This window comes from Lodderomyces beijingensis (genome assembly GCF_963989305.1).
Source record: "Lodderomyces beijingensis strain CBS 14171 genome assembly, chromosome: 1".
Classification (NCBI taxonomy): domain Eukaryota; kingdom Fungi; phylum Ascomycota; class Pichiomycetes; order Serinales; family Debaryomycetaceae; genus Lodderomyces; species Lodderomyces beijingensis.
Genome location: NC_089970.1, coordinates 2,097,218 through 2,120,440, shown reverse-complemented (window position 1 = coordinate 2,120,440; position 23,223 = coordinate 2,097,218). Strand labels below are relative to the sequence as shown.

Sequence of the window (23,223 nt, the reverse complement as noted above, 5' to 3'; positions counted from 1 at the left end):
AAGTGGCCCCTCCCCTCTCTTTCAAAATGAAAAAAATGTCACTTGAAATGGTGAATTTGGGACTGGGTGCAAATCGAGGGTAGATAAAAAGATTGTACAAAAGTTAAGCGCGATACTTTACATAGCCAAAACGGGGGCTCACCTGCCACCACCCCATTTCACGTTTCTCCAGCTTTTCTCCGAGCCAACACCTCTACCTCCACCACCACCACCGCCACCGCCACCAGGGCCAATCCCCCCAAAAAACAGATACATGCAATGTCACCATCGCATCAATCACACCCACGGGGTCTAACCTCCGACCTCATAGTCTCGGTATCTATCATATGTTTAGGCTCGCTTCAATTCGGATACCACATGGCCGAGTTGAACTCACCGGAGTTGGTGTTATCCTGCAGACGCTCCGTTCCGGGAGCCGTACCATACGAAGAATCATTTTTCGGGTCGAAAGGCTTCAAGCAATGCATTCCCATGAACCCCGACCAGATTGGGTTGGCCACGTCGATATTCTCCATTGGTGGGTTAATCGGCTCATTTTACGTGGGAGCGATCACTGATAAGTACGGGCGGAAAGTCACTAGCTATATACACTGTGCCATGTTTATCCTAGGCTCAATCTTGAATGGGTTAAGCAACAGTTTCATCGGGTTGGTGTTTGGGAGATTTGTGTGTGGGTTAGGCGCGGGGCTGGCTTTGGTTGTCACTTCGTTGTATATCAATGAAGTGGCACCTACGCACGCCAAGGGTTTACTCGGCTCGATGAATCAAGTGAGTATCAATATCGGCATCTTGATCACCCAGATGCTTGCGTTGAAGTTGTCGAACGATAACGACTGGAGATGGTTGTTGATTGCCGCTGCCGTCATTGCAACATGCAATGTTATCGTTTTGGTAGTGAGTGTCCATGAGTCTCCTGTTTGGTTGTTTGCTCAAGGTGCACATGACGAAGCATACAAGACGTTGCATAGACTTAGAGGAGGCAGTTATTCGCAAGTCACTGAAGAGGTTGAGAGTTGGAAGCAAAATGCTAGTGATGGTGGTAGTACCAATGGAAATGGAAATGGCGGAGAAAACGACCCAGAGTCGGATGCACTTGTAGTCGAGGATAGTCAACTCGAAGATGGTCGTCCATCGGTAGAAGTCTTTGACGATGACGATGAAACTTCTGAAAAAGGATCGGTTTCACTCAAGAAATACATCACATCTCCCGAGTATGCCAAATCCAGAATTGCCTCAACAGGTATTTTGATTTTGCAACAGTTTGACGGGATCAATTCAATTATATTCTACGGCGTCTCGGTTCTTGTGTCGATTTTCCCAAACCACTCAATCTTGGTCAACTGCTTGATCTCGTTGGTGAACGTGGTTGTCACGTTTGGCGCCGCCAACGTTGTTGATCGCTTGGGAAGGAAACCAATGCTTCTTACATCGGTTTCGTTTTTGGGAGTAGCCACCGTTCTCATGGGGTTGGGGATCATCAACAACAGCTCAATCTTGGCCATTGTGGGAACTTTCACCTACATAACATTCTTTGCTATTGGCCTAGGACCAATTCCATTCTTGCTAGTTGGTGAAGTCTCTCAACCTCAAGCCAAAGCTGCTGCGCAAAGTTTCGGAACCGTGTTGAATTGGGTGGCTACATTTATTGTTGGCTATTCGTTCCCAGTGTTGTTACACTCAATTGGTGGCTATGTTTACTTCATTTTTACAGTAATGTGTGCCTTTAGTGTCTGGTTCATCAGAAACTACATTCCTGAAACGAAAGGCAAGTCCACCTATGCCGAAGTCTGGGGTACATTTGAAAATCATCGCTGAGGGGAAAAATGGTCACGTGAGTTAGGGTACTAACCCTACCTCATATTCAAGTGGTAGCTTTTTCTCTATATGCTAGTCGTGTGGAGCACAATTTGACTTATATACATAGGGTGAAGAAAAGCACCCACACAGCGAGAGCCATTTGGTAGCTTTGGTCCATAGGTAGTACTCTGCCTCTCTCTCTCTCTCTGCCACACACACAGTGTCTCTCTCGCCCACACTGTCTCTCACTCTCTCACTCCCACCACAGGGCCATTAACAAAAGTTTTTTTTTTCAATAGCGTGAAAATTTCGGTCCTACAACCTCTTGTTGAAACCATCTTCAGTTGACCATACACAACAATGCCTACTAGATTAACTAAGACCAGAAAACACAGAGGAAATGTTTCTGGTATGTGATGACGGAAAACGAGTCTTTGAATTTGAGAAAAGGGAGAAATTGGAGCAAAGTTTGCAGTTTTCAAGTGAAGTCAGCGAGGGGGAGGAGTGACAGTCGGATGTGACTCTGGCTAGCAGCTTCCATCATCCACGATTCAGCGGGAGCAATCCTTTTACCAAATATCCAGCAAAGATACAATCGAGCAGCATTCTCAAAAGCTAGTGGAAGCTAGCATGCTTTTTTTTATCAGCGTTAATTTTGCATTTCTGAAGCATCCTGTGTCCTGCGGATATAGACGGCTTTAGTTCAGATCCAGCTCCAGCTTCCCCGGGGCCTATTCACCGCTACCTCATCCTACTTCCAATTTTACTCCATTTTTGTCAGTTTCATTATTTTTCAGTGCAAATCATGAGCAGAATTTACTAACAACTTTTAATAGCCGGTAAGGGTAGAGTTGGTAAACACAGAAAGCATCCCGGTGGTAGAGGTAAAGCTGGTGGTCAACACCACCACAGAACAAATTTAGATAAATACCACCCAGGTTACTTTGGTAAAGTTGGTATGAGATACTACCACAAGCAACAAGGTCACTTCTGGAGGCCAGAAATCAATTTGGACAAATTGTGGACTCTCGTTGACAGCGATAAGAAGGACGAATACTTGCAATCATCCAGTGCTTCCGCCGCTCCAGTTATCGACACTTTGGCTGCTGGCTACGGTAAGGTCTTGGGTAAAGGTAGATTGCCAGAAGTTCCAGTTATCGTCAAGGCTAGATTTGTATCTAAATTGGCTGAAGAGAAGATTAGAGCTGTTGGTGGTGTTGTTGAGTTGATTGCTTAAATAGCTATTACTCAGGGTCATCTTTTTAACTTTGTATATTAATGAAGAAAAAAAAAACAAAAAAACATGGCTCCTAGAGGAGTATCAATTGCCAATCGATTGTTGAATTGCAGTCTCTTGAATCTGGGTGGCAAAGCTTTGTAGTGTGAATTCATGGAGAGACTCAGAGAGTGAGATCGGCTGCATTTTGTTTAGAGATTATTCCAGATCCGGGTGGAGAATTAACCATTGGTGGGTGAATGTTTATATTCGACGACCGCCGACAACACCGACAACATCGACAACATCGACAACATCGGAGGCACATACACACACACTCCCCCTGTTTCACTCCACCCCATCCCATTACATTCCGCTAGAGGTAGCTTAAAGAGCTAGTTTTTGAAAAAAAAAAAACCTCGAATGTCAATATACTCACTCACAGCGGCTTTACCTAAGAAAATATCTGTATCCACCACTTTCAACAGCATCACAAGACATTTACAAACCTCAAAGCCAGCGATGAGCTCGATAAACAACTTGACAGTCAACCAATGGATGCCCGAGGACTCCATCCCGAAACACATCAAGGACTTGCTCACAGAAACAGTCAATGACCAAGACACAACAACCCCAGCACCCATCAACCATTTTCTTGCATTTGTTCAAATTATATCTTCGCTCAAATTCCAGGCAAGAACAGGATGGACCGATCGAGACATCCCCCAGCTAGACGCCGAGAGCATATCGGACCACATGTACCGAATGTCCATCATCTCGATGCTAGTTCCGCCCGCTAGTATCAACAAGGACCAATGTGTCAAGATTGCCATCGTCCATGATATTGCCGAGTGTCTCGTGGGGGACATCACTCCGTTCGCGGGTATACCGAAAGAGGAGAAACATCGTCGAGAGTTTGAGACTATCAAGTACTTGCATCAGCTCATCGAGCCTTACAATGCTGACTTTGCGCACGAGATGCACGAGCTATGGCTTGATTATGAGGAGATTAGAACTCCCGAGGCTCGCTATGTTAAGGATATCGATAAGCTTGAGATGATTCAACAGGCGTGGGAGTACGAGCAGCGGTTCGGGTTGAAGTATGACTTGCGCGAGTTTTACACTGCTAGGGCTGCTATTAAGACTAAGGAAGTTGGAGAGTTATGTGATGCAGTATTACGGAAACGAGAAGCTTTAATCAAGAAGTTGGAACTGGAAAAGGAACTGGCATGATGATGATGATGATGATGATGAGGAGGAGGAGGAGTTATAGAGTATTTATAGAGCTAGATATATCAAAATGTTGAGTGTAAGAGAGTTGGCGAATTGAAACATTGGGCATCTCCATCTTCACCTCCACCGCGCCACGTTGAGCTGGAGCACCTTGGAAAAATCGCATTTCTTTAAATTTCCTCGCGTTTCCCTTAGCTCTATCGCATCGAATCCAATCCACATTACTAAGCTCCGCAAAGCCTTTCTAACGCAAGATGTCATCTACGGAGACGGAGGAGAAGCCGCCAGCTTCAACGAGTCCGCTACCTCAGTTTGGTGCCAGTGGACGCAAGATCATCTACGACAAGGACGGCAAACCGTACGTTTCACAGACACACGGAGGCATTATGTGCCTCACAGGGAGACCCATTTTAATGCTAACCTATATAAACCAGTTGCCGTGCATGTAACACCTTACTCGATTTTCAATTCGCCACGGGCAAAGCATCCACGCTGAAAAAAACCGCAGCGGTGACCACACCCACGACGACGACAAAGCCCACGCTTCGCCACTATGCAAAAGAAGACCCACCCGACGTGGGCCAACTAGGCAAATCGTCATGGACGCTACTTCACTCGATAGCAGCGACGTACCCAGAAGAACCAACTACAAAACAGCAACGAGACATGAAACTGTTTCTTTCGTTATTTGCTGGTTTTTACCCTTGCTGGTATTGCGGCGAGGACTTTACCCGGTTTCTCGAAAAGAATGAGCCTGCTACGCTGAGTCAAGACCAATTGGGGAAATGGCTATGCGAGGCCCACAATGACGTTAACGTGAAGTTGGGCAAACCCAAGTTTGATTGTCAGTTTTGGAAACAGAGATGGAAGGATGGATGGGATGAAGAGTAGTTTGGGGGTTTCAAGTGGGGGGAAGAGACAGAACAGGGATATGTAAATAGTTTTCTGGCCTTTGTATATACTAATTAAAAAGGCGATAGATCAAAATAAAACAGGCTCAACGTGTTGCTTGGATATTTGGACGGACAGTATACCTCCAGGTGATATTTGCGCCATGTAGGGGGTACTCCAACCGGATTCCCCATAAGTTTGCGCAATTTTGCTGCGAAAAAAATAGACGATGATCAATCACCGAAATTGTCGCAAAAGACTGCTTCCTCCACGCCCTTGCAGCAACTCTACATTCTTACAAAAGCTTCCTCAACTTCAACCAACCCAGCGAATACTTCCCCCGTCCCCCCGTATAATAACCTCACTACAATGTTCAGCAGGAATCTAGCAAGAGCAGCACAGTCCATCAAGTTCCAACCACCAGCAAGATCGTTCTCGCTCTCTGAATGGTTTGCCTCGTGGACAAAAGCAGCGCAAACGCAACGGTTAATCTATCCGCCACCGTACTCGCAGTTCACAACCAGCAACAGAATAATTGACGTCTGGATTACAGAGAAGCAAGAGTTGTACAACTACATCAACGTCAAGCCGCCCGTGCTTTTGAACTTCACGTTTGCTACTGCCAAGGATAATAGAGTCACCCAGGCGTTGTTTGACGTCTTGAGCGACAAGTCCAAGTACCCCAATGGAGATAAGCCGGTGTATTTGGTCAATATACTAGCTGATCTGGCTGGCGGGCTGGAGTTGATGGTGGACTATGCTGTTGGAGGCAAATTGCCCTGTGTTCTTGTGTTGCTGCATCAGTTGCCTGTTGGACGGTGGACTCCCGATGTGGAGAGTTTCAGCGAGCAGGACTGTATCGAGTTCTTGAAAACTGTTGGCTAAAGGAAACAAAAAATTGAAAAAAAAAAAAAAATATGGAGACCGTGGAGAGGGTTTTGCTAAAGCGCATTCATTGGGACTCAGTCTAGGCTACACTTTCAAATGCCATTGATATGCTATACCGAAGCTGTTTCACAGTAGAAAGTAGCGGTTAACAAGTATAAAGTAAAGACTTCAATGTATATATTGCAAACGCCAGACACCTACCACTTTCAATCTCCTCTTCTCCCAGCTAGAGCATGTCAAGGGGGACGGATAAATATAGATCCTGGGCTCGACGCACGTGACTTTTCATTTTTCCACAATTTGTCACCACTTAGTAAAAGAGAAATGATCTCTCCAATCCAACCACCAACCATCACTCGATGGCCGCTTTTTTTTTGCTTTTTTTTGGGATTTTAAGCCGATTGCAGTCTCTTAAAATAGGAGACTAGTGCAGATGGGACATGCCTTAGGATATCCTGTCCATGGTCTTTAGATACAAAAGTACAGTATAGCGTGGTCACTGATGACCGAGACGCTGGTTATTCGCACTCTATCTCCGTGTAAATTAATAAGCCGTATTTGCTTCATAATATTCGTCGTTGGAGTGCGCAGGAGAGGTGCACATATAAACCGGGGCCTATTTCCGCACCTCTCGTGGGTCCCTCCAACGGGTCAAAATTTCACAGTCAACTTGCTCGCTATTCCACCTCCACACTCTTGAAGACGAGAAAGCACACAGGACAGACCGCCCTTCAGATAGCCCAGACAAACAATAGCGAGCCAATAGCTTGTTTCGCCTCCCTCCCCCACCGACTCCGAGCTTCGCTCCCTTGCATTTTTGTTCCCCTTTCGCCCCATCACTCGACGATAGAAGCGAACTCGGCTGTTTTTTCTTGCCACTCGAAAGCCACCGGTATTCTTTCTCGACCAACGTCTCCCGCGCCCCGCACTGAGGTTCCCAATTGGATCTTGCTCTACAAGCCGAGTTTTTTGCCACATCCGTAGCAAAAAAAAAAGAAGAGCAAGTACGTCCTACCCGATTCCCCAATTCCCAACTGCAAGGCGTGGCAGACACATCTCCACCACCAGAACCGGCATAGTTGAGATCGAGAGTACTGCTAGATCTTTGAAATCTCATCGGATCCCATACCATCACCATCGTTGTTGGAGTTGTACTCCACACTTTTTTGCGATTATTCCGACATCCCGAGGGCAGTTACGTAAGCCGTTACTAAGGCCCCACTGCAGAGAAGTCAGGACATTTTTTTCTCCAATTTTTTTTTTCAACTGGCACGGGAACTGAGCACCCTGGCACAAGTAGGGTTGGTTGAAACCAGATAGTTGAGCAGTTGAAAGCAAGGAACCTCCTTTTGTTTGTCCTCCCGTCACTTGCAACCCCCCCTCGCCCCCACATATGGCTGTCAACCTCAACGTCAGATCGTCAGCAGCAGCCACAGCAACAACAACTCCGCCGAATCTTTCTCAAATACCCATCCCGACTCATAACTCAACGGGAAACAAACGGTTGCAAGAATATAAACAGTTGCACCACCACCACCTCCACAGTCATCACAGTAGGTTGCATCCGACTCGTAGCCATTCACCCGCATTAAAGAGGAAACCAAAAGCGCCATTATCCGCATCGACAAAAACATCGGCGGAAATGTCGCACTTGTTCCATCCAAAGCCTTCGATAGTGAAAAAGCAAGATAACGGCGACGACGAGGAGAATAGCGACGGCTCCAACGGCACTATAGAGCACTACATTCGAGATGTGGCCAAGATACCCATTGTGACACCGAGACCTTCGAGCGAGGAATTGCCCCACACATATGGCAAGCAGGTGGGCTCGCCCAAGTTACCCCCGGTCATAACGCAGGATATGCGAAATCACACCAATTTGCCCGAAGAGTTGCCGCGGGTTGTGTGTATCGCGAGAGCAAGGATACCAACAACGCAAGGACCCGACATTTTCTTGCATCTCTACGAAAACAACGTCGACAACAAGGAACATTTGGCCATTGTGTTTGGCGAAAATATACGATCTCGGTCCTTGTTCAAGCAGAGACCAGGCGACACGCAACAGGATAGAATGACGCGAGGCGCATACATAGGCAAGCTAGCGCCCGGCCGGACAGTGGCGGATTCAGATGGCAAGAGAGCATTACGCTTTACACCCGACGGAGAGTTGGTAATTGACGAGTCCACATTTACGCAACCGACCTTGGTGCGGATCCATTCCGAATGTTACACTGGTGAAACAGCATGGAGTGCAAGGTGCGACTGCGGCGAGCAATTTGACCAAGCCGGGAAAATCATGGCGGAAAATGGCACTGGATGCATGGTATATTTGCGACAAGAAGGACGAGGCATAGGTTTGGGCGAGAAATTGAAAGCCTACAACTTGCAGGACTTGGGAGCAGATACCGTTGAAGCCAACTTGATCTTGAGACATCCTGCAGATGCGAGAGATTTCTCGTTAGCCACGGCGATTTTGTTGGATTTGGGCTTGGTGGAGATTAAATTGTTGACTAATAATCCAGATAAGATCATAGCGGTGGAAGGTAAACATCAAGAAGTGAAGGTGAAGGAAAGAATACCGATGATACCGTTGAGTTGGAACCATAGCCATGACGATGATGGTGTTCATGCCGAAACAGCAAATGGAGGAGCCAGAAAAAGAGGCATTAAAAGTAAAGAAATAGACGGTTATCTCAGCACCAAGATTGAGAGAATGGGGCATCTTTTGGAAAAGCCAATCAAAATAAGTAGTAGTAGCAATTGAAAATGAAATGAAATGAAATGAAATGAATCATGGGTACGTTTAATGAGAAAAACAGCCGGACAATATTGAATTTCAAGAAATATAAAAACATGGTGATAGAGAGCTCTTAAGCTTGACTAAGTTATATTTTTGGGAATCAGACCAAATCAACATCCTCCTCTAGTTTCTTCTACTTCTTTTCTAGCGTAGATTCTGGCATCATGAAGGGACCTTCAAGGCACCAGAATTACTCTAGAGTGACGATTACCTTCATTTCATGCGTCATTGGGCAGGCAGCAATCGTTACCGCGCATAAAAGAACCACCACCACCCCCCCAAAAAAAGAGAAAAAAGAATCCAGTTAGAACCGCTCAAGCGACCCACATCGACCCCCCCCCCCCCCCTTCACCACTACTCCTGAGGTTTCAAAATGCAGGTGAAAAACAAGGCCAAACTCAAGGACAAGAATGTCGTCGTGACGTTGATCCCCGAGGACTCAGAAGACTTGTGGTACTTGTTCAATCTCGTGAAAAAGGGCGACACGGTGCAGCTCCTCACTCATCGCAACGTGAAAAAGGGCAATCAGAACCAAATCACCAAGGGCAAAGCCAAGATGGAGAAGATCCTCGTGAAGCTCCGGTTGCTAGTTGAAGAAATCGACTATATTGCGAGCGACTCCGCCATGCGAATCAATGGCAAATCCCTTCTTCAACAAGAATTCGTGCCTTTGAACAGTTACCATACCGCTGAAGTCGAGCTCAATAAGGAAATATCCATCGTGAAGGAGAACTGGGACGAATATGACATGACGTTGCTCAATGACTTGTGCTCGATTGAAAAGAAGGCCGATATAGGCGCGGTGGTGCTCCAAGAAGGCGTGGCGCATGTTTGTTACGTTACGGAGCAAATGACGGTGTTGCAAACCAAGATTGAGAAACTGATACCTCGCAAAAATAAGGAATATGGAACTCGAGATTTGGAGAAAGCCATGACTTCGTTTTTCAACATGATCATCCAGGCTATTCTCCGCCACTTTGACTTTGACAAGTTGAAAGTGGTGATCTTGGCGAGCCCCGGTTTCTTAGCACGGACATTGTACGATCGACTAATTCAAGAATGCACCAATTTACAAAACAGCACGGGAAGTTCAAAAGAGACAAAAAAGTTTCAGCTGGTTATAGCTAATAAAAATAAGATCCTCGTGGCGCATTCGTCAACTGGCTATTTACAAGGCTTAGAAGAAGTGCTAAGTGATCCGCAACTGCAAAAGAAGCTTGCAGATACAAAGTTTTTGGAGGAATCGGAGGTGTTGCTGAAGTTCCAGCGCGCGTTGAATGAAGATGATGGACGCGCGTGGTATGGCTTGGACGAAATCCAAAAGGCATTGCAGATGGACGCGATTCGATTCCTTATGATTTCAGATGCTCTTTTCCAGAATGATGACATTGACATCCGGAGAATGTACATTGACTTGTGTGAGACTGCCAAGCTGATGGGTGCAAAAGTTTACATTTTTTCAAGTTTGCACGAGCTGGGGATCCAATTGAACCAATTGACAGGTGTCGCTGCGTTGTTGAAGTATCCCGTTCCCGACTTGGACGATTCAGATGAAGAATGATGAGGTTTACTTTTTTATTCATGTCACATTTTCTTTTAAAAACTTGTTTCAGTGCAATCTCTTTTTAGCTTCATTCACATACCAGACTCTGCCTCCCCGGGCATAGATCATGGCATCCTGAGCCAACCCAACCAAGAGCCCAGCAACAGTACCCCTGAAAACCATCTTGCGAGCCTGTAACGTGCCCAACTGCTTATACCGCGTTATAAGCGTAGTGCCAACAAAGCACGCCAATGTAGTATTGACAAAATCTAGTTGTCCACGAGCCAAATCGAGTCCGCTTTCAATCAAAGCGAGCGCGCCAATGAACCCACCATACTTGACGCTGGACTTGATCCCCAGCGATACCCCGCCTACAATCATCTCATAGTTTTTCCTCTTGTGGTAGAAATACCAGCCGCCTTTCGTCGTGGGTAGTCTATGGGCGTTCTCGACCAAGTATCTCGCGGCTGCTTTTTGCACTCCTTCGTAGAAGCCTAGCATGCCGCCAATCACGGCTCCGGTTGATGCGAGTGCTTGGATTCGGTCTCGTGGGAAAAGGTGGAGTCGTTCGTTTTTCTGCAAGTCGAAATCTTCTTGCGAAAACAGCAGCAGCGAGGCGGTGGCGGCGGTGGTGGTGGCACCGCTGCTGTTTTGGAAATCCGTTGTGCCTGCTACGTCTGTCATCAGTTGGATAGGTTCTAATCTGGCTTGTCCAAACTTGAAAAGTTGAAAGTCGCCTGCCTTTCTTAAATCATCTCCCCGTTTCACACACTCGCGCACTGCTCTGGCACACACCAGACGTCTTACACGTATCAAGACCACGCTCGAGTCAACAAGTACAACTACAACGAACAAGTACAAGACAAACCTCCGTGAATTCCCAAAAAAAAAAAAAGAACATATACGCAAAATAACATAGACACCCATCACTGGTCCAAAATCGACTTGACAAACTCGACGTAATCAACATTGCCGTCGCTCGTGACATTGACCCCCTTCAACAACTCATCCACCTCCAGATCGGTCAACTTCTCCCCGATGGAAGTCAAAATGTACCTCAACTCGCCCACACCGATGTATCCCGTGTTGTCCTTGTCAAAGACTTGGAACCCCTTGATGTAATCCTCGGGTGCACCCAAAGGCTTAAACCCGTCGGGACGATTAATTACCTGCTGATACGTCTCAAAATCAAAATCGGGCGAGTTGACGCTTTTCTGCAAGTCGGATATCTCGGCCAAGGTTGGGTTCTGGCCTATTGCTCGGAGCAAGTCTCCCAAGTGCTCAATGGGGATCTTGCCGGTTCCCTTTTTGTCAAACAAGGCGAATGCGTCTCTGTACGTTTTGGTGTTTTGCGACTAGATTTTTCAGGCGGGGGAAAAAGTGACGTTAGTATTGGCAACGCGGGACGTAGATATATGAGCACAAGGCTGCAGTTTATGGGTTCTCAACGTACCATGCTGGTTTGTTCTAGATGATGAATGCCAGTTGCAGGTGTGGAATGGGTGAATCTTGATCTCATACAATTCTTGAAGAGGGTAAACAAACGAGGGCTACCATGTGACATTGGGCCTCGTACACGACTTTCTCCATCCCTGCGGATCCGCAAACCTCCCGCGTTTGGTTGGCTCTTGTATGCCATTGCGCTGGTCTGTTCTTAGATCATGGGGCATGTTCAGTCAGAAGAACATGGAAGAGAGGTAGGAAAGAATAGTTCAGATATCCTTCGTTTACTTCTCCAGGTGCTGCTTCGCGTTGCCTTTGTTAAATTTCATACCTCGAGAATTGGAGCGCTGACGCAATTGCAAAAGACGCGTTTTTCCAACAATGTTCAAGGGCAAATCGGCGTTGATCACCGGGGGATCTAGAGGAATCGGTTTGGCGATTGCGTCGAGACTCGCCCAGGAAGGGGCAAACGTGACCCTAGTTGCAAGAAATCACGCTCTGCTAGAGGCAGCCACGAGGTCGTTGCCAAGAGACGACAGGCACAACCAGCATCACCATTTCCAAGCGCTAAATTTGTTGAATCTAGTAAATAGCAATCACCCTGATGCGTTGATTGCGCAGAAGCTGTTGAGTTCAAACACGATCTTGGTCAATTGCGCCGGGATGACCACGCATTCCTTGCTTCATCTGACGAGCCAACAGCAGATTCTAGATACGCTCAATTTGAACCTCACCATCCCGATTTTGTTGAGTCAATGGGCGATCAAAAACATGATTCGAAATCGCAAGTTGCATCCCGCGATACTCAACATCTCCTCGGTCTTGTCCTTGACCGACCATGTCATACCGGGAACTTCAGTGTATGCCGCGTCCAAGGCTGGATTGCTTGGCTTCACTACTAGCTTAGCCAATGAAATGAAGGGACGAATCAGAGTGAATGCGTTGATGCCTGGCTTGGTGCGCGAAACAGATATGGGATCCATTGTTGATGAAGAAAAAAATGTGGCACCTGTGGTTTCGCTCAGTTTCGTGGCTGATAAAGCGGTTGAGATGTTGGGGGACTTGTCTCTCAATGGTGAATGCAAGATGATTGAGCAATGAGCTTCCAAAAAAAAGTAATTAAAATTCATCTTTGTTTCAAGTGGCGACCCACCCCTCGCAGTATCCTCTCGTCTCTGTACTTCCGGTGGGCTTCAAGACGTTGCTTAAAAGCGCCTAGCTTCAAAAGTAAAAAACCAGCATCTCGGGAATGGTCACTTTCCCTTGCCAAAGTTTTCAACTTTTTCCTGAGTGTGGACTCAAATGTGTAAAATCCTGCAATTGCAGTCGCATTATGCGGATATCGCGCATTATACAACGAGTGCTTTCCAGGAGCGATCCAAGCATCAAGTAAATTCTGAGCTTGCTTCAAGACCACATGATAAAAGTGCACAGCTCTGTTCTTTTGGGTCGCTGATGTTCTCACTTTCTTCAACAATGACTTTAGCATCAACACCAATAACTCACTATTGTCAGGATTATCCACGTCTAGTCGCATATACTCAAGCATAAACACATTGTCCATATCCTCGTCCACGCGACGAAGTCTAGCCAATTTCTCTAGAAGTTTGTAATCATAATGCTGGATAAACGCACATATCCGCTGCTTGTTGTCCATTGGCCAGTAGTTTATATAGTCCAACCCCCAAAACAACACTTTCGCGTTGGCAAAATAGACGCCGTTGATATGCTCAATGTCTATTTTGGTGGTCTTGTTGAAAGTCCAAAACTCATCAAGCAAGGTTTTCGATAAATGAAGCAAGTAAGGGTTGCTTGACTGTTCCATCCATTGGTATATCACCGGGATCAACATGTACAATATAGTGTTGCAGTGTATAACAAGCAACCGCACAACATACCCGCCAAAGAGGTATTGCGCGTGAGTAAGGACAAGAGCGCCAGCGGCGTCATCACACTCTTTGCACAACCATTCGTCGACATCTTGATACATGCAACCGCTGAGCTTGCTAATTTGAGGATCGACCCAGTCCTGGTCGAAAAGCGAGACGTTCCCAAGTCGATAATACGAACTCCTGGTGAAAAGAGCCATTTCTTTCCCAAGCTCAACTGCGCAGCGGCTGGCCAAGTTGTGATGCAGACAACCGGTAGATAACGTCTCCATGACGGACTTGACGATTTCAAAAAATTGCTTATACTCGTGGTATAATTCCGGAGAGATGTACTCCAGCAAGAACTCGAGTCTGAGATCCGGCGAATCTAGTCTAAATCTTGGTTTAACGCTATAGTCATGGTCGTCATAGTCGTCATAATCGTCGTCGTCGTCGTCGCCACTGTCGTCATCGTTATTAAGACCATATCTCAGATCTCGTTCATACGTGTTTTTCTTGTATATATCTCGCACATTGAGGTCAAACAATTTGGAATTGGTTGTATAAGCATCATTCAATTGCTTGATCTTGGATAGAAGCGGTCTAACATATCTCTTGATTCGTTTTAATCTAGCGCTGTTGCTGTTGTTGACCATCAAGAGACGACAGAAACAAAAGGTTTTGGTTCTGGTTTTGGTTTTATATTTCAATTGTCTAGGTCCAAGTCTTTTAATGCTGATGTTGACTAGCCGTACCTACAAAGCAAACTAGTATCCTTCAAATAAAAAACAAAGTATTTCAACTTTACCGGCAATACTCAAACTCACAACAGCCTCGAGGTATATTTGCGAGACTTGACTTGACATAACGTTGCTTATCCTTGGATTACTGTCACTGGCATCCTCAAAAGCATACGGTTCTCAATTGACAAGACCAGGTTTATCTCCCCCCCCAAAAACATGCGTTTCTTGCAAAACGCGCAAATTCAATATTTCCAGCTTTTCTGAAAAATATCCAGGAGGAAGGAAGAAAGAAAGAAAGGGCCAAAGGAGAGCCTCAACCAACATCTCCTGACTAATGCAGATTCAGTTTGTTATATCGACATTCTTTGTCTCGAGAGTCCTATCTGCCAAAGTGCTAGGAGTGAGTCCCGAGAACCAGCACCTCTACGCTCCACAAGTGGCTAAAGATGGATCTGAATATTGGCATTGTCTAAATGACACATCAATCAGACTCAATTACGATCAGATAAATGACGATATCTGCGATTGTCCCGATGGATCGGATGAGCCTGCAACTAATGCATGTCCCAAACCGCCATTCAAGTTTTACTGCGCCAACGAGGGCCATTTCCCAGGCTACATTGATCAATTTAAATTGAACGACGGCGTGTGCGATTACGACCTCTGTTGCGACGGCTCTGACGAGTACAAATTGGGCCATTGCGAGAACAAGTGCCAGGAGATCCACCGCCAGTTTGAAGAGCACAAGTCGAAAGAGATGGAGATGGTGGATAAAGCACTCAAGAAGAAACAGGCGATTCTCCGTCTCGCTAAAACCAAGAGGAAGGCCTTGACTGATAAATTGAATGCCGTCAGGGGCCATTTACCGGAACAAAAGATGCATTTGAACAAATTGAAAATTGAATTGGAGACTGCTGAGATGGCCGAGCAGGATACTTCTTCCGTGTTTGATGTCTTGGGTGAAGAGTTCCTGGGCCTTGTTGAAAGAATCAATAACCACAAGCAGGACCTTTTGAGACAAGACAAGAAGTTACGGGCATTGGAAAAGATATTGGAGTCGCTTTCGCAGAATTACAACCCAAACTTTAACGATCAAGCCGTGAAGAACTCGATCCACAAGTACCAGGAGTACATTTCAAACAAGGACGACGCCGTGGTGGCGGATATTCATGACACAAACGAGATGATGAAAAAGCTCATTGAAAAAGCCAAGTCGATGCCACACGGACACGAAAGCTCCATGGACTCGCCCGTGCCCGCGCCAGTGGTACCGTCATTGGGATATCTTCTTCACAACTACATTGATTTGTTCAAGAGAAATTTCCTCAATATTCAGCCCCAGGAGTACGAATCACGGTTCTCAAGCAATCAGTTGCAGCCGGAAATTGAAAAATTGGAGCAAGAGATAGAAAAGACCGAGCAATCAATTAAAGCAATTGAAGATAATCTCAACAGCGAGTATGGACCTGATGACTTTTTGCGTGCGTTCGATAGGGTCACACTCAAGAAGAATTTGGGCGGGTACGAGTACAAAATCAACCTCCTCGGCTCCATTATGCAAGATGATGTTCTCATTGGAAGATTCCAAGAGTTTAAAGACGGGAAAATCTATTTCAACAACGGCGACAAATGCTGGAATGGCCCTAGAAGATCAGCCGTGGTTGAATTCACATGCGGACACGGCCCCGAGCTATTATCTGTCAGCGAGCCTGAAAAAGGCCGATATTTGTTCGTGGTTCAGGGTGAATCATGGTGTGAACCAATTACGCAACAAGACCTCGTAAAGTCATTCAAGATAAACTACGACTTGTTCTAGTACGCTATTACAAATATATGTATATATATATATATGTAGATGTAAACGCGATTTCTCAATCGAATGTGATCTTCTTACCTTGGAACTTGACGTTCTTCATCTTTGCCTCAGCTTGTTTCTTTGCCTCCCACGACGGATGGATCAGTTTCTCAGCTTCGTTGCTCGTGGCGACAGATTTCCGCTCACCCAAGGGCTCCATGTTAGCACCGGTGGGTTTCTCCCTCTCAGCAGCCAACTTAGCTCTCAACTCCCGCTTGCGTTGTCTCTCTTCATATTCGCGCTGTCTAGTCTCGCGCTCACTCTTGACTTTCTCCTGGTCCTTCTTGACGTGTTTCGCTTCCTTGCCGTATTTCTTGGCCCAGATCTTTTGTCGAGCACGCTGGCCTCGTCTGTTCTTGCGTGCTAGCGTGAGCTCCTTCACTACTCTGTCGTTATCGACATTCCCGTTCTCGTCTTCGTCGTCTGAACCTCCGGAGTAGTAGCCCGTGGCTAGTTCGGGTAGGTTGTATTCGGCCTCGGCTGATTGTTTCTCCTTCTTTGTTTTCTTTCTAGGTGGTTCTTCCTGTTCTTCTTCTTGTTCAAAGAAATCATCTGCTGAGTCCAGCGAGTCACTTCCCAGTTCATCATCCAGAGGCTCTTCATCTGTCACTTCGTTGTAATTGATTTCTGGGTTTAACGCGTCGTCGTTGTCATCATCTTCTGCATCCGAGGCACCGACTAAGTTGTCATATTCTGCGTATTTTTCAAATGCTGCTTCGGCGTCTTCCTCCGCTTCCTCCACTTCCTCATCGCTACTTCCACTTTCATCATCATCTTCGTCTTTGTCGTCGTCTTTGTCTTCCTCTTGAACCATGCTTGAGCTGACTGGCTTGTTTGTTTGTCGACTCCGTTCCTCCAAATCCTTATGAGTTAAGTTTCCCCTGACAGTCTTGAAACTCCAATCTATATCATCCAAAAGCGACTTGATGTTTTTGCTATTCCATAGACTCGAGCAATAATTATTCACTTCCTTGGAATCTTGACAATGCGTGATGAAAAACTGAGATGGGTTGCTTGGATTCGACTTGTTTGTAATGATATCCCTAATATGCTGCGGTATATAACTTGGCGGATTCGATTTCAGTGCTTCTTTGGAGATTAGAATTGTGGCAGTGATACTCTTGATCAATCTCGATGTGATTAAATGATTTAAAAATTCATCATTTTGGAATATTTCCGGAGCATTATTTTTCAGCTTGATGAGCTTTTTAACCTCTTTTTCCAATTTCTTGAACCCTGAGTGATACTTGTTCTCGAAGAAATGCGTTTTCATCTCGGCTATTTCTGAGATTGCACTGGCTTTGTCGCTCGGTAGTTTCTTCGCGAGCTTGTTATTATGGTTTAATGCAAGTAAAAGCCTCTTTGTATGGGGGAATCGGGGAGGTAGATTCTCAAATTTGGCCTCCAAGAGGTCCAACTTCCACATCTGGTTCGTATTCTTCATGATGAAAAGGCTGGTTTCTCCTTCAACGTTGTGCTAATTCGGCGTATGGTGTCTTTTGTTTTTGATTCAATTGTTGCAAATAAAAAAAACCAGAAAAAAATCACCGAGATGAGGTTTTCGGCTTTAGCTCTTTACATACCGAGACTTGGGACATCCCAGAACTCCAAAACATCACCAAAAAAAGAGGTTCAAATGTCAGAAAAATGCCAACCGAAACGCAAGAAGCTAAAAGTTGAGAAGAAGCCGAACCCGAGTCTTTTCTATTGCGGATATGTATCGCCTAAAGATCAAAAGAAATGTCCCTTGATGAGAAAAAAGATCAACAAGTACTGTGCCGAGCACATGGTACACGATCCCCAGCTTCTGGCGGACCGAATACCGTGCCCACTTGATCCCAACCATACGGTGTGGAAACGAGATTTGAAACTGCATCTACTCAAATGCAACGCGCGAGCGCAAGAACCCCAAGATGCATGGTTTGAATTGGACTATAACTGCACATTGCACAATTCCTCCACAAGCTTCACACTTGAAGATGATCCAGCGTTGGATGTCAAGGAATGTATAAAACTAGTTGAATCTGTACAGTTCGAACCGCTCAGCTTTCGAATATGCCAGCATCGCGGTCTAGCTCCCCATTTGCAGCAACGGACGTTTCAGAAACACGTGCTTCAACAAGCGTCCTTGATTGGCAATCTCGAGCGGTTGAAGTTGCTCGCGCCAGAGTTTTTCTATATGGAGTACGGGTGCGGAAAGGGGGAGTTGTCACGCTATGTCAATCAATGCATCCTCGCTGATGCTCAGGATTGCAACAGTGAGAGCTACAAGGGCCACAGCCACGGCCACCACGGTTATGGCTACGGGTTGATCGATCGAGGCACCAATAGAATGAAATCGGATTCCAAAATCATCGAAGATTCAGAATCATCCCCCACCGATATACGACCCCGGATCAAGCGAAGTAAAATCGACATCAAGGATTTGAACTTGGACTCGTTTCTTGGTGATGTACAGCAACCACAACATCAAATAGTCACCATTTCCAAGCATTTGTGCGGCAGTGCCACGGACCTCACCCTCAAGCTGGTGCTCAACTCGAGCATTTTCCATCATTCTTTTGGTGGAATCTTGATTGCCATGTGCTGTCGTCACGTGTGCTCCTTGGACCAATTATTGCCCGAGTCGAGAAAATACTTGCACGATCTAGGGTTTACCTCCCAGCAATCATTTAGCGTCCTCAAGAAAATGGTCTCGTGGGCCAATGACGCTAGCAAAAACGAGGAGATATCGGAAAGGGAGCATTCATCGGGGTTGGAAGCGGCGCAACGACTTGAACTCGGCCTCAGGGCACGAAGGATCATCGATGAAAGCCGAGCGCACGCAATGAGAACCGCGTTGGGCGCAAACTACGATGTGGAAATCTTCTGGTACATTGAATCCGAAATCACTTTAGAAAACGTATGTTTGTCAATCGTCGAAAAGTCCAAACGTAACCTGTAATCAAACCAAGAATAAAAAAAAGTATGTATATTGATGTAATTGCTCGCACAAGTACAAAATTATTCAGTACCAAAATAAACAATAAAAGCTCTCATTCTTCTTCTTCTTCTTCTTCCCGGTGAACTTAGATCTTCATCTCCTTAACACCGTGTTTCCAGACGGCAACGAAAGGAGTAGTACCATCTTCTCTATAGTTCAACAAGACAACCATAGCATCAGGGTCCATCGACTCACCAGTGTAGAAATCCCAGTCATTGAACGAGCCCAACACCTTCTTAACGTACTTGGTAGCACCTTTCTCAAACACTTCAACCTGTTCTGGGTCATGTTCAGCCAAGTAAGCCTTGACTTTCTTCATGTATCCCTTAATGTAAGTAGTGAAGGACTTCTTGTCAAACTGGGTCTGCTGCAATCTGAAAGAGTAGACCACATTGTTGACGGTCTCAGCTCCATCTTCAGCTGCTTCCTCAACCTCTTCAGCTGATGGATTAGCTCCAATGTCAATGTCACCGTTACCAACAGTCACCATGGCGCAGTCGGCTTCGTAGACGGCATCGTCGACTAACTTGACGTCGTAGGCGTCAGATAACAATTCGTCACCGGAAACAACATCTTGGAAAATAATCATCTTTTAAACGTTGTCTTTTTTTTAAGTTTTTCAAGAAAAGAAAACGGGATGGTTGGTTGAGTGGGTGGTTGATGAGTTGGCGATGTGAAAAATTTCTTTCTCAGAAAAAAATTAAAATTAAAAAATTGGTAGATGTGTCACGTGGCTAAAGACGCACGCTTATCTCCCTACTCAATGTAGTGACAGCCGATATACCATACCATATGGGTGCTTTCCATACACTTGCTTGTGCTTGAAATGGAAGATAATCAACGTTTTATTCATACAGTTCAAATACAGGTCTAGGTCTAATATTACAATAACACGGCAGCTAACGTGGGGAAAGAAAAGGAAAAAAAAAAAAAAGACAACTCTATACAAACTCCCAATCAAATGCTCTCCTAAAGAAATCCAAAATTCTATCGTACACCACCTTCATCCCGTTGTGATAGTTCATGCCGTGGTTGCTATCGGGAAACAACATGAATTCGAAATTTTCAATCTCGGCAAGGTTAAACTCATCCAACAATTGCAACGAGTGCTGGACATGGACATTGTCATCCCCGCTGCCGTGGCCGATAAAGAATCTCTTGACGTGCTCGAAATTGGTGACATTGTGGATCGAGCCGTACAAGTAACCCTCGGGGTTGTCCTGTGGTTTCCTCAAGTACCGCTCGGTGTAGATGGAGTCGTATAGTCTCCAGCGGGTGACTGGCGCAATGGCGAGACCATAGCTGAATACAGGCTCGTCCACGTCCGTCTCGAGCGTTTTCAAAGTCAAGAACCCGCCGTACGACCAGCCCCAAACGGCAATCCTGTCGGGGTCAACATATGATTTCTTGGCCCATACCTTGCCCGCGTTTATCACGTCAATCGGCTCATATTTGCCCAACTTGTCGCGCACAATGAATTTGAAATCCTGTCCCAAATCATAGTTTAAATTGTTGAAACCGGTGCCTCTGCCGTCCACTGTGACAACAACCGCGTCCAACTCCGCCGCAATAACCGAACTGAATGAAAGTGACCAGCGCTTGTCAACCTGTTGAGAACCGGGGCCTCCATAAATGAAAAACAACACGGGGTATTTTTTATCCTTGGTGAAGTTGGGCGGGAAAATTTCCTTGGAGTTGACCAAAAATTTTTCCCCCTTTTCACCCTTGAGTTCTACAGTACCGTACTTGACCTCGGGGATTGCGTATTCTCTCAATTTCTTGACGAGGTCGCTATTGTCTTCAATGACTTTGACATTTTTACCCAATTTCAAATCATTGATTCTTTGCGTGGGAACACCAGGTCCCAAATCGGATAAAAATAGAAATCGGCCACCCGATGAAAACGAGGAGCTGTAATAGCCCTCTTTGGCGGTGATGTCCTTGACAAAAGGTAAACCATTATTGGTTCTATCGAGTAAATTGATAGAGTGAATGTGGCGCTCAATTGAGGATTTCATGGTGCTGGTGAAGTAAACATTATTCTTGTTGTAGTCAAAAGCGCCAACTCCTCCGACAACTTCCCATTTACCTTTGGTCAACAATTGGTATTTTGACGAAGTTGCCGGTGTGAAATATGCCAAGTGATTGTAGCCGTCAACAACAACGGTATCAATGTACCCATCGTCTTTTCTGCCAACGCTTTCATTCTTGGGCACATACAAAGTATGCGAAGTGATCTCAAACCATGAATTGTGTGCAGTGTTGGTTCGCACTAGTTGAGCAGTAGCAGCCTCCTTATATTTACCGGCCACCAAAAAAATTTCAAGTAAATCACTTGCTCGATTCAGAGTCTTGACCAATAAATCTTCGCCACCAACCCAAACCACCTCGGTAACTAGCCTGTCTGATGTTTCAATCTTGTCGGATTTGAGATGATGGAACTCGACTTTATTCTTTTGCAAATCAAATGTGAATACATCGACAATTGGGTTTGGATACCCGGCTTTTGGATATTTAATCTTGACGAGTTCAGGATAATCCAAATGACCTTGTTGAGCATAGAATGGAACTGTAAATTCCGGAACTTGTGTATTGTTTGATTTCAAAAATGCAAATTTCTCGCCATTCGGCGACCACCAAAGGACAATATCAGTACCAAACACTTCTTCCTCGTAAACCCAATCTGGTTTACCGTTAAAGATTTCGTCTGACCCATCATGAGTCACTTGCACCAATTGGTCATTTGCTGTATTCTTCACGTAGATGTTATTGTTGTAGATAAATGCCACGTTGATCGAGTCAGGTGACCAAGAAACAGTGGAGATTTTGTCATGCTGGTTGAAAATTGGGTTAATTTTTTTGCTCTCGACATCCAAAACCCAGTACAACGCCACTGAGGAGTATCTCCAAAGACTCGTTGAGTTGGTTTTCAAAATGACTTTTTGCAAATCTGGCGATGCAATGTATTTTTCAATCTTGTAATTGTGGTGATGATAGGTGAATGTAGATTGATCAATCAAGACATGCGAGTAAGAGTCATCGGCAATGGATTTAACAATCACTTTGAAATTGTCTCCGCCATTGCCTGCTTCTATAACATAGGTTCCCTTGTCGTCGTAGATCGACCGTGGCTCTCTAATCCATTGGATTTCGTGTAGTTTAGGTGCCAATACATGTTTATCAGATACTTTTTTGCTAAAGGGCAATTTGCCGTCAAAATTCGTATCCTTAGAGGAAGGACTAGCATAGTTGTCTTTTGACTCGAGATGGAAATCTGCAAGTGATTGCTGCTGGAATAGCTCAAGTTCGCGGATTTGGCTCTTGTAGCTAACGTATTGGTACTGGAAATTCAGTATAGTAATAAATAGGAACGAGGTACCCCATATTAGAATACTCAAGAGTACTGCGTATGAGAGTAGTCGCTTCACCAATCGTATTCTCTTCAGCTTTGACGTTGTTGTTGTTGTGGCTGTTCCGGTAGTAGTGGAAGCAGTTGTAGCCGTAGTTGTAGGAGGCAATGGTGGTGTTTTGGAGTCAAAGTATTCCAAGGGCATCTTGCTCTCTTCCATCTTCGACCAAGAAAATGTGCTAAACAAGTTGAGTAGTATTATAAATGTACCAGTGCAAACACAGTTTAACTTCTTGACTTTGACGAAAATACAAAACTGGGAAGACTCAAATTAGAGCTTCCTCCCGTGTTGGTCCAAAAAAAGCCTGCTCTTGTTTTTTTCCCTTGATGTGAAGCTATAAGGAAATGGAATACGAAAGGGCCAAAAGTAAAGAGACTCCTGAAACCATCAACATGTATTAACAGGCTGAATAATACAACACTTGCCTTCTCCTTCGTTCTTCTTTCTTATTCCCGTTAAATAACGGAAAAGCCGTTGGTTGCCTCTTGCCCGATTAGGCAGGTTGGGCCACGGTACACGACCTGCATCTTCTTCCCACTACCAGTTATACGGC

At 45.4% G+C, this 23,223-nt stretch overlaps 16 protein-coding genes across 16 annotated transcripts; 10 read left to right on the top strand and 6 right to left on the bottom strand. All coding sequences in view use genetic code 12, as the record gives it.

The window, feature by feature from the left end:
- Positions 1-357: 357 nt before the first annotated feature.
- LODBEIA_P08700 (uncharacterized protein) lies at positions 358-1,815 on the top strand (the record flags this gene model as incomplete). The annotated part of the gene is made up of 1 exon (XM_066976838.1): positions 358-1,815. The coding sequence occupies one exon, from the start codon at positions 358-360 to the stop codon at positions 1,813-1,815; it is 1,458 nt and encodes a 485-aa protein (XP_066827808.1).
- Positions 1,816-2,157: 342 nt separating this feature from the next.
- LODBEIA_P08690 (60S ribosomal protein uL15) lies at positions 2,158-3,034 on the top strand (the record flags this gene model as incomplete). The annotated part of the gene is made up of 2 exons (XM_066976836.1): positions 2,158-2,206; positions 2,634-3,034. The coding sequence occupies 2 exons, from the start codon at positions 2,158-2,160 to the stop codon at positions 3,032-3,034; spliced, it is 450 nt and encodes a 149-aa protein (XP_066827807.1).
- Positions 3,035-3,535: 501 nt separating this feature from the next.
- On the top strand, positions 3,536-4,246 carry LODBEIA_P08680 (uncharacterized protein; the record flags this gene model as incomplete). Its single annotated transcript, XM_066976835.1, has 1 exon — positions 3,536-4,246. The coding sequence occupies one exon, from the start codon at positions 3,536-3,538 to the stop codon at positions 4,244-4,246; it is 711 nt and encodes a 236-aa protein (XP_066827806.1).
- A 254-nt stretch (positions 4,247-4,500) lies between these two features.
- Positions 4,501-5,137, top strand: LODBEIA_P08670 (uncharacterized protein; the record flags this gene model as incomplete). The annotated part of the gene is made up of 2 exons (XM_066976834.1): positions 4,501-4,604; positions 4,681-5,137. The coding sequence occupies 2 exons, from the start codon at positions 4,501-4,503 to the stop codon at positions 5,135-5,137; spliced, it is 561 nt and encodes a 186-aa protein (XP_066827805.1).
- A 369-nt stretch (positions 5,138-5,506) lies between these two features.
- Positions 5,507-6,022, top strand: LODBEIA_P08660 (uncharacterized protein; the record flags this gene model as incomplete). The annotated part of the gene is made up of 1 exon (XM_066976833.1): positions 5,507-6,022. One exon carries the CDS (start codon positions 5,507-5,509, stop codon positions 6,020-6,022), a length of 516 nt encoding a protein of 171 aa, XP_066827804.1.
- Positions 6,023-7,418: 1,396 nt separating this feature from the next.
- Positions 7,419-8,789, top strand: LODBEIA_P08650 (uncharacterized protein; the record flags this gene model as incomplete). The annotated part of the gene is made up of 1 exon (XM_066976832.1): positions 7,419-8,789. The coding sequence occupies one exon, from the start codon at positions 7,419-7,421 to the stop codon at positions 8,787-8,789; it is 1,371 nt and encodes a 456-aa protein (XP_066827803.1).
- Positions 8,790-9,198: 409 nt separating this feature from the next.
- On the top strand, positions 9,199-10,386 carry LODBEIA_P08640 (uncharacterized protein; the record flags this gene model as incomplete). Its single annotated transcript, XM_066976831.1, has 1 exon — positions 9,199-10,386. One exon carries the CDS (start codon positions 9,199-9,201, stop codon positions 10,384-10,386), a length of 1,188 nt encoding a protein of 395 aa, XP_066827802.1.
- Positions 10,387-10,434: 48 nt separating this feature from the next.
- Positions 10,435-11,052, bottom strand: LODBEIA_P08630 (uncharacterized protein; the record flags this gene model as incomplete). The annotated part of the gene is made up of 1 exon (XM_066976830.1): positions 10,435-11,052. One exon carries the CDS (start codon positions 11,050-11,052, stop codon positions 10,435-10,437), a length of 618 nt encoding a protein of 205 aa, XP_066827801.1.
- Positions 11,053-11,294: 242 nt separating this feature from the next.
- On the bottom strand, positions 11,295-11,824 carry LODBEIA_P08620 (uncharacterized protein; the record flags this gene model as incomplete). The annotated part of the gene is made up of 2 exons (XM_066976829.1): positions 11,295-11,723; positions 11,822-11,824. The coding sequence occupies 2 exons, from the start codon at positions 11,822-11,824 to the stop codon at positions 11,295-11,297; spliced, it is 432 nt and encodes a 143-aa protein (XP_066827800.1).
- A 368-nt stretch (positions 11,825-12,192) lies between these two features.
- LODBEIA_P08610 (uncharacterized protein) lies at positions 12,193-12,912 on the top strand (the record flags this gene model as incomplete). Its single annotated transcript, XM_066976828.1, has 1 exon — positions 12,193-12,912. One exon carries the CDS (start codon positions 12,193-12,195, stop codon positions 12,910-12,912), a length of 720 nt encoding a protein of 239 aa, XP_066827799.1.
- A 25-nt stretch (positions 12,913-12,937) lies between these two features.
- LODBEIA_P08600 (uncharacterized protein) lies at positions 12,938-14,335 on the bottom strand (the record flags this gene model as incomplete). The annotated part of the gene is made up of 1 exon (XM_066976827.1): positions 12,938-14,335. The coding sequence occupies one exon, from the start codon at positions 14,333-14,335 to the stop codon at positions 12,938-12,940; it is 1,398 nt and encodes a 465-aa protein (XP_066827798.1).
- A 421-nt stretch (positions 14,336-14,756) lies between these two features.
- On the top strand, positions 14,757-16,238 carry LODBEIA_P08590 (uncharacterized protein; the record flags this gene model as incomplete). Its single annotated transcript, XM_066976825.1, has 1 exon — positions 14,757-16,238. One exon carries the CDS (start codon positions 14,757-14,759, stop codon positions 16,236-16,238), a length of 1,482 nt encoding a protein of 493 aa, XP_066827797.1.
- A 55-nt stretch (positions 16,239-16,293) lies between these two features.
- On the bottom strand, positions 16,294-17,721 carry LODBEIA_P08580 (uncharacterized protein; the record flags this gene model as incomplete). Its single annotated transcript, XM_066976824.1, has 1 exon — positions 16,294-17,721. The coding sequence occupies one exon, from the start codon at positions 17,719-17,721 to the stop codon at positions 16,294-16,296; it is 1,428 nt and encodes a 475-aa protein (XP_066827796.1).
- Positions 17,722-17,829: 108 nt separating this feature from the next.
- On the top strand, positions 17,830-19,221 carry LODBEIA_P08570 (uncharacterized protein; the record flags this gene model as incomplete). Its single annotated transcript, XM_066976823.1, has 1 exon — positions 17,830-19,221. One exon carries the CDS (start codon positions 17,830-17,832, stop codon positions 19,219-19,221), a length of 1,392 nt encoding a protein of 463 aa, XP_066827795.1.
- A 124-nt stretch (positions 19,222-19,345) lies between these two features.
- On the bottom strand, positions 19,346-19,849 carry LODBEIA_P08560 (uncharacterized protein; the record flags this gene model as incomplete). The annotated part of the gene is made up of 1 exon (XM_066976822.1): positions 19,346-19,849. The coding sequence occupies one exon, from the start codon at positions 19,847-19,849 to the stop codon at positions 19,346-19,348; it is 504 nt and encodes a 167-aa protein (XP_066827794.1).
- Positions 19,850-20,201: 352 nt separating this feature from the next.
- On the bottom strand, positions 20,202-22,829 carry LODBEIA_P08550 (uncharacterized protein; the record flags this gene model as incomplete). The annotated part of the gene is made up of 1 exon (XM_066976821.1): positions 20,202-22,829. The coding sequence occupies one exon, from the start codon at positions 22,827-22,829 to the stop codon at positions 20,202-20,204; it is 2,628 nt and encodes an 875-aa protein (XP_066827793.1).
- Between the last annotated feature and the right edge of the window lie 394 nt (positions 22,830-23,223).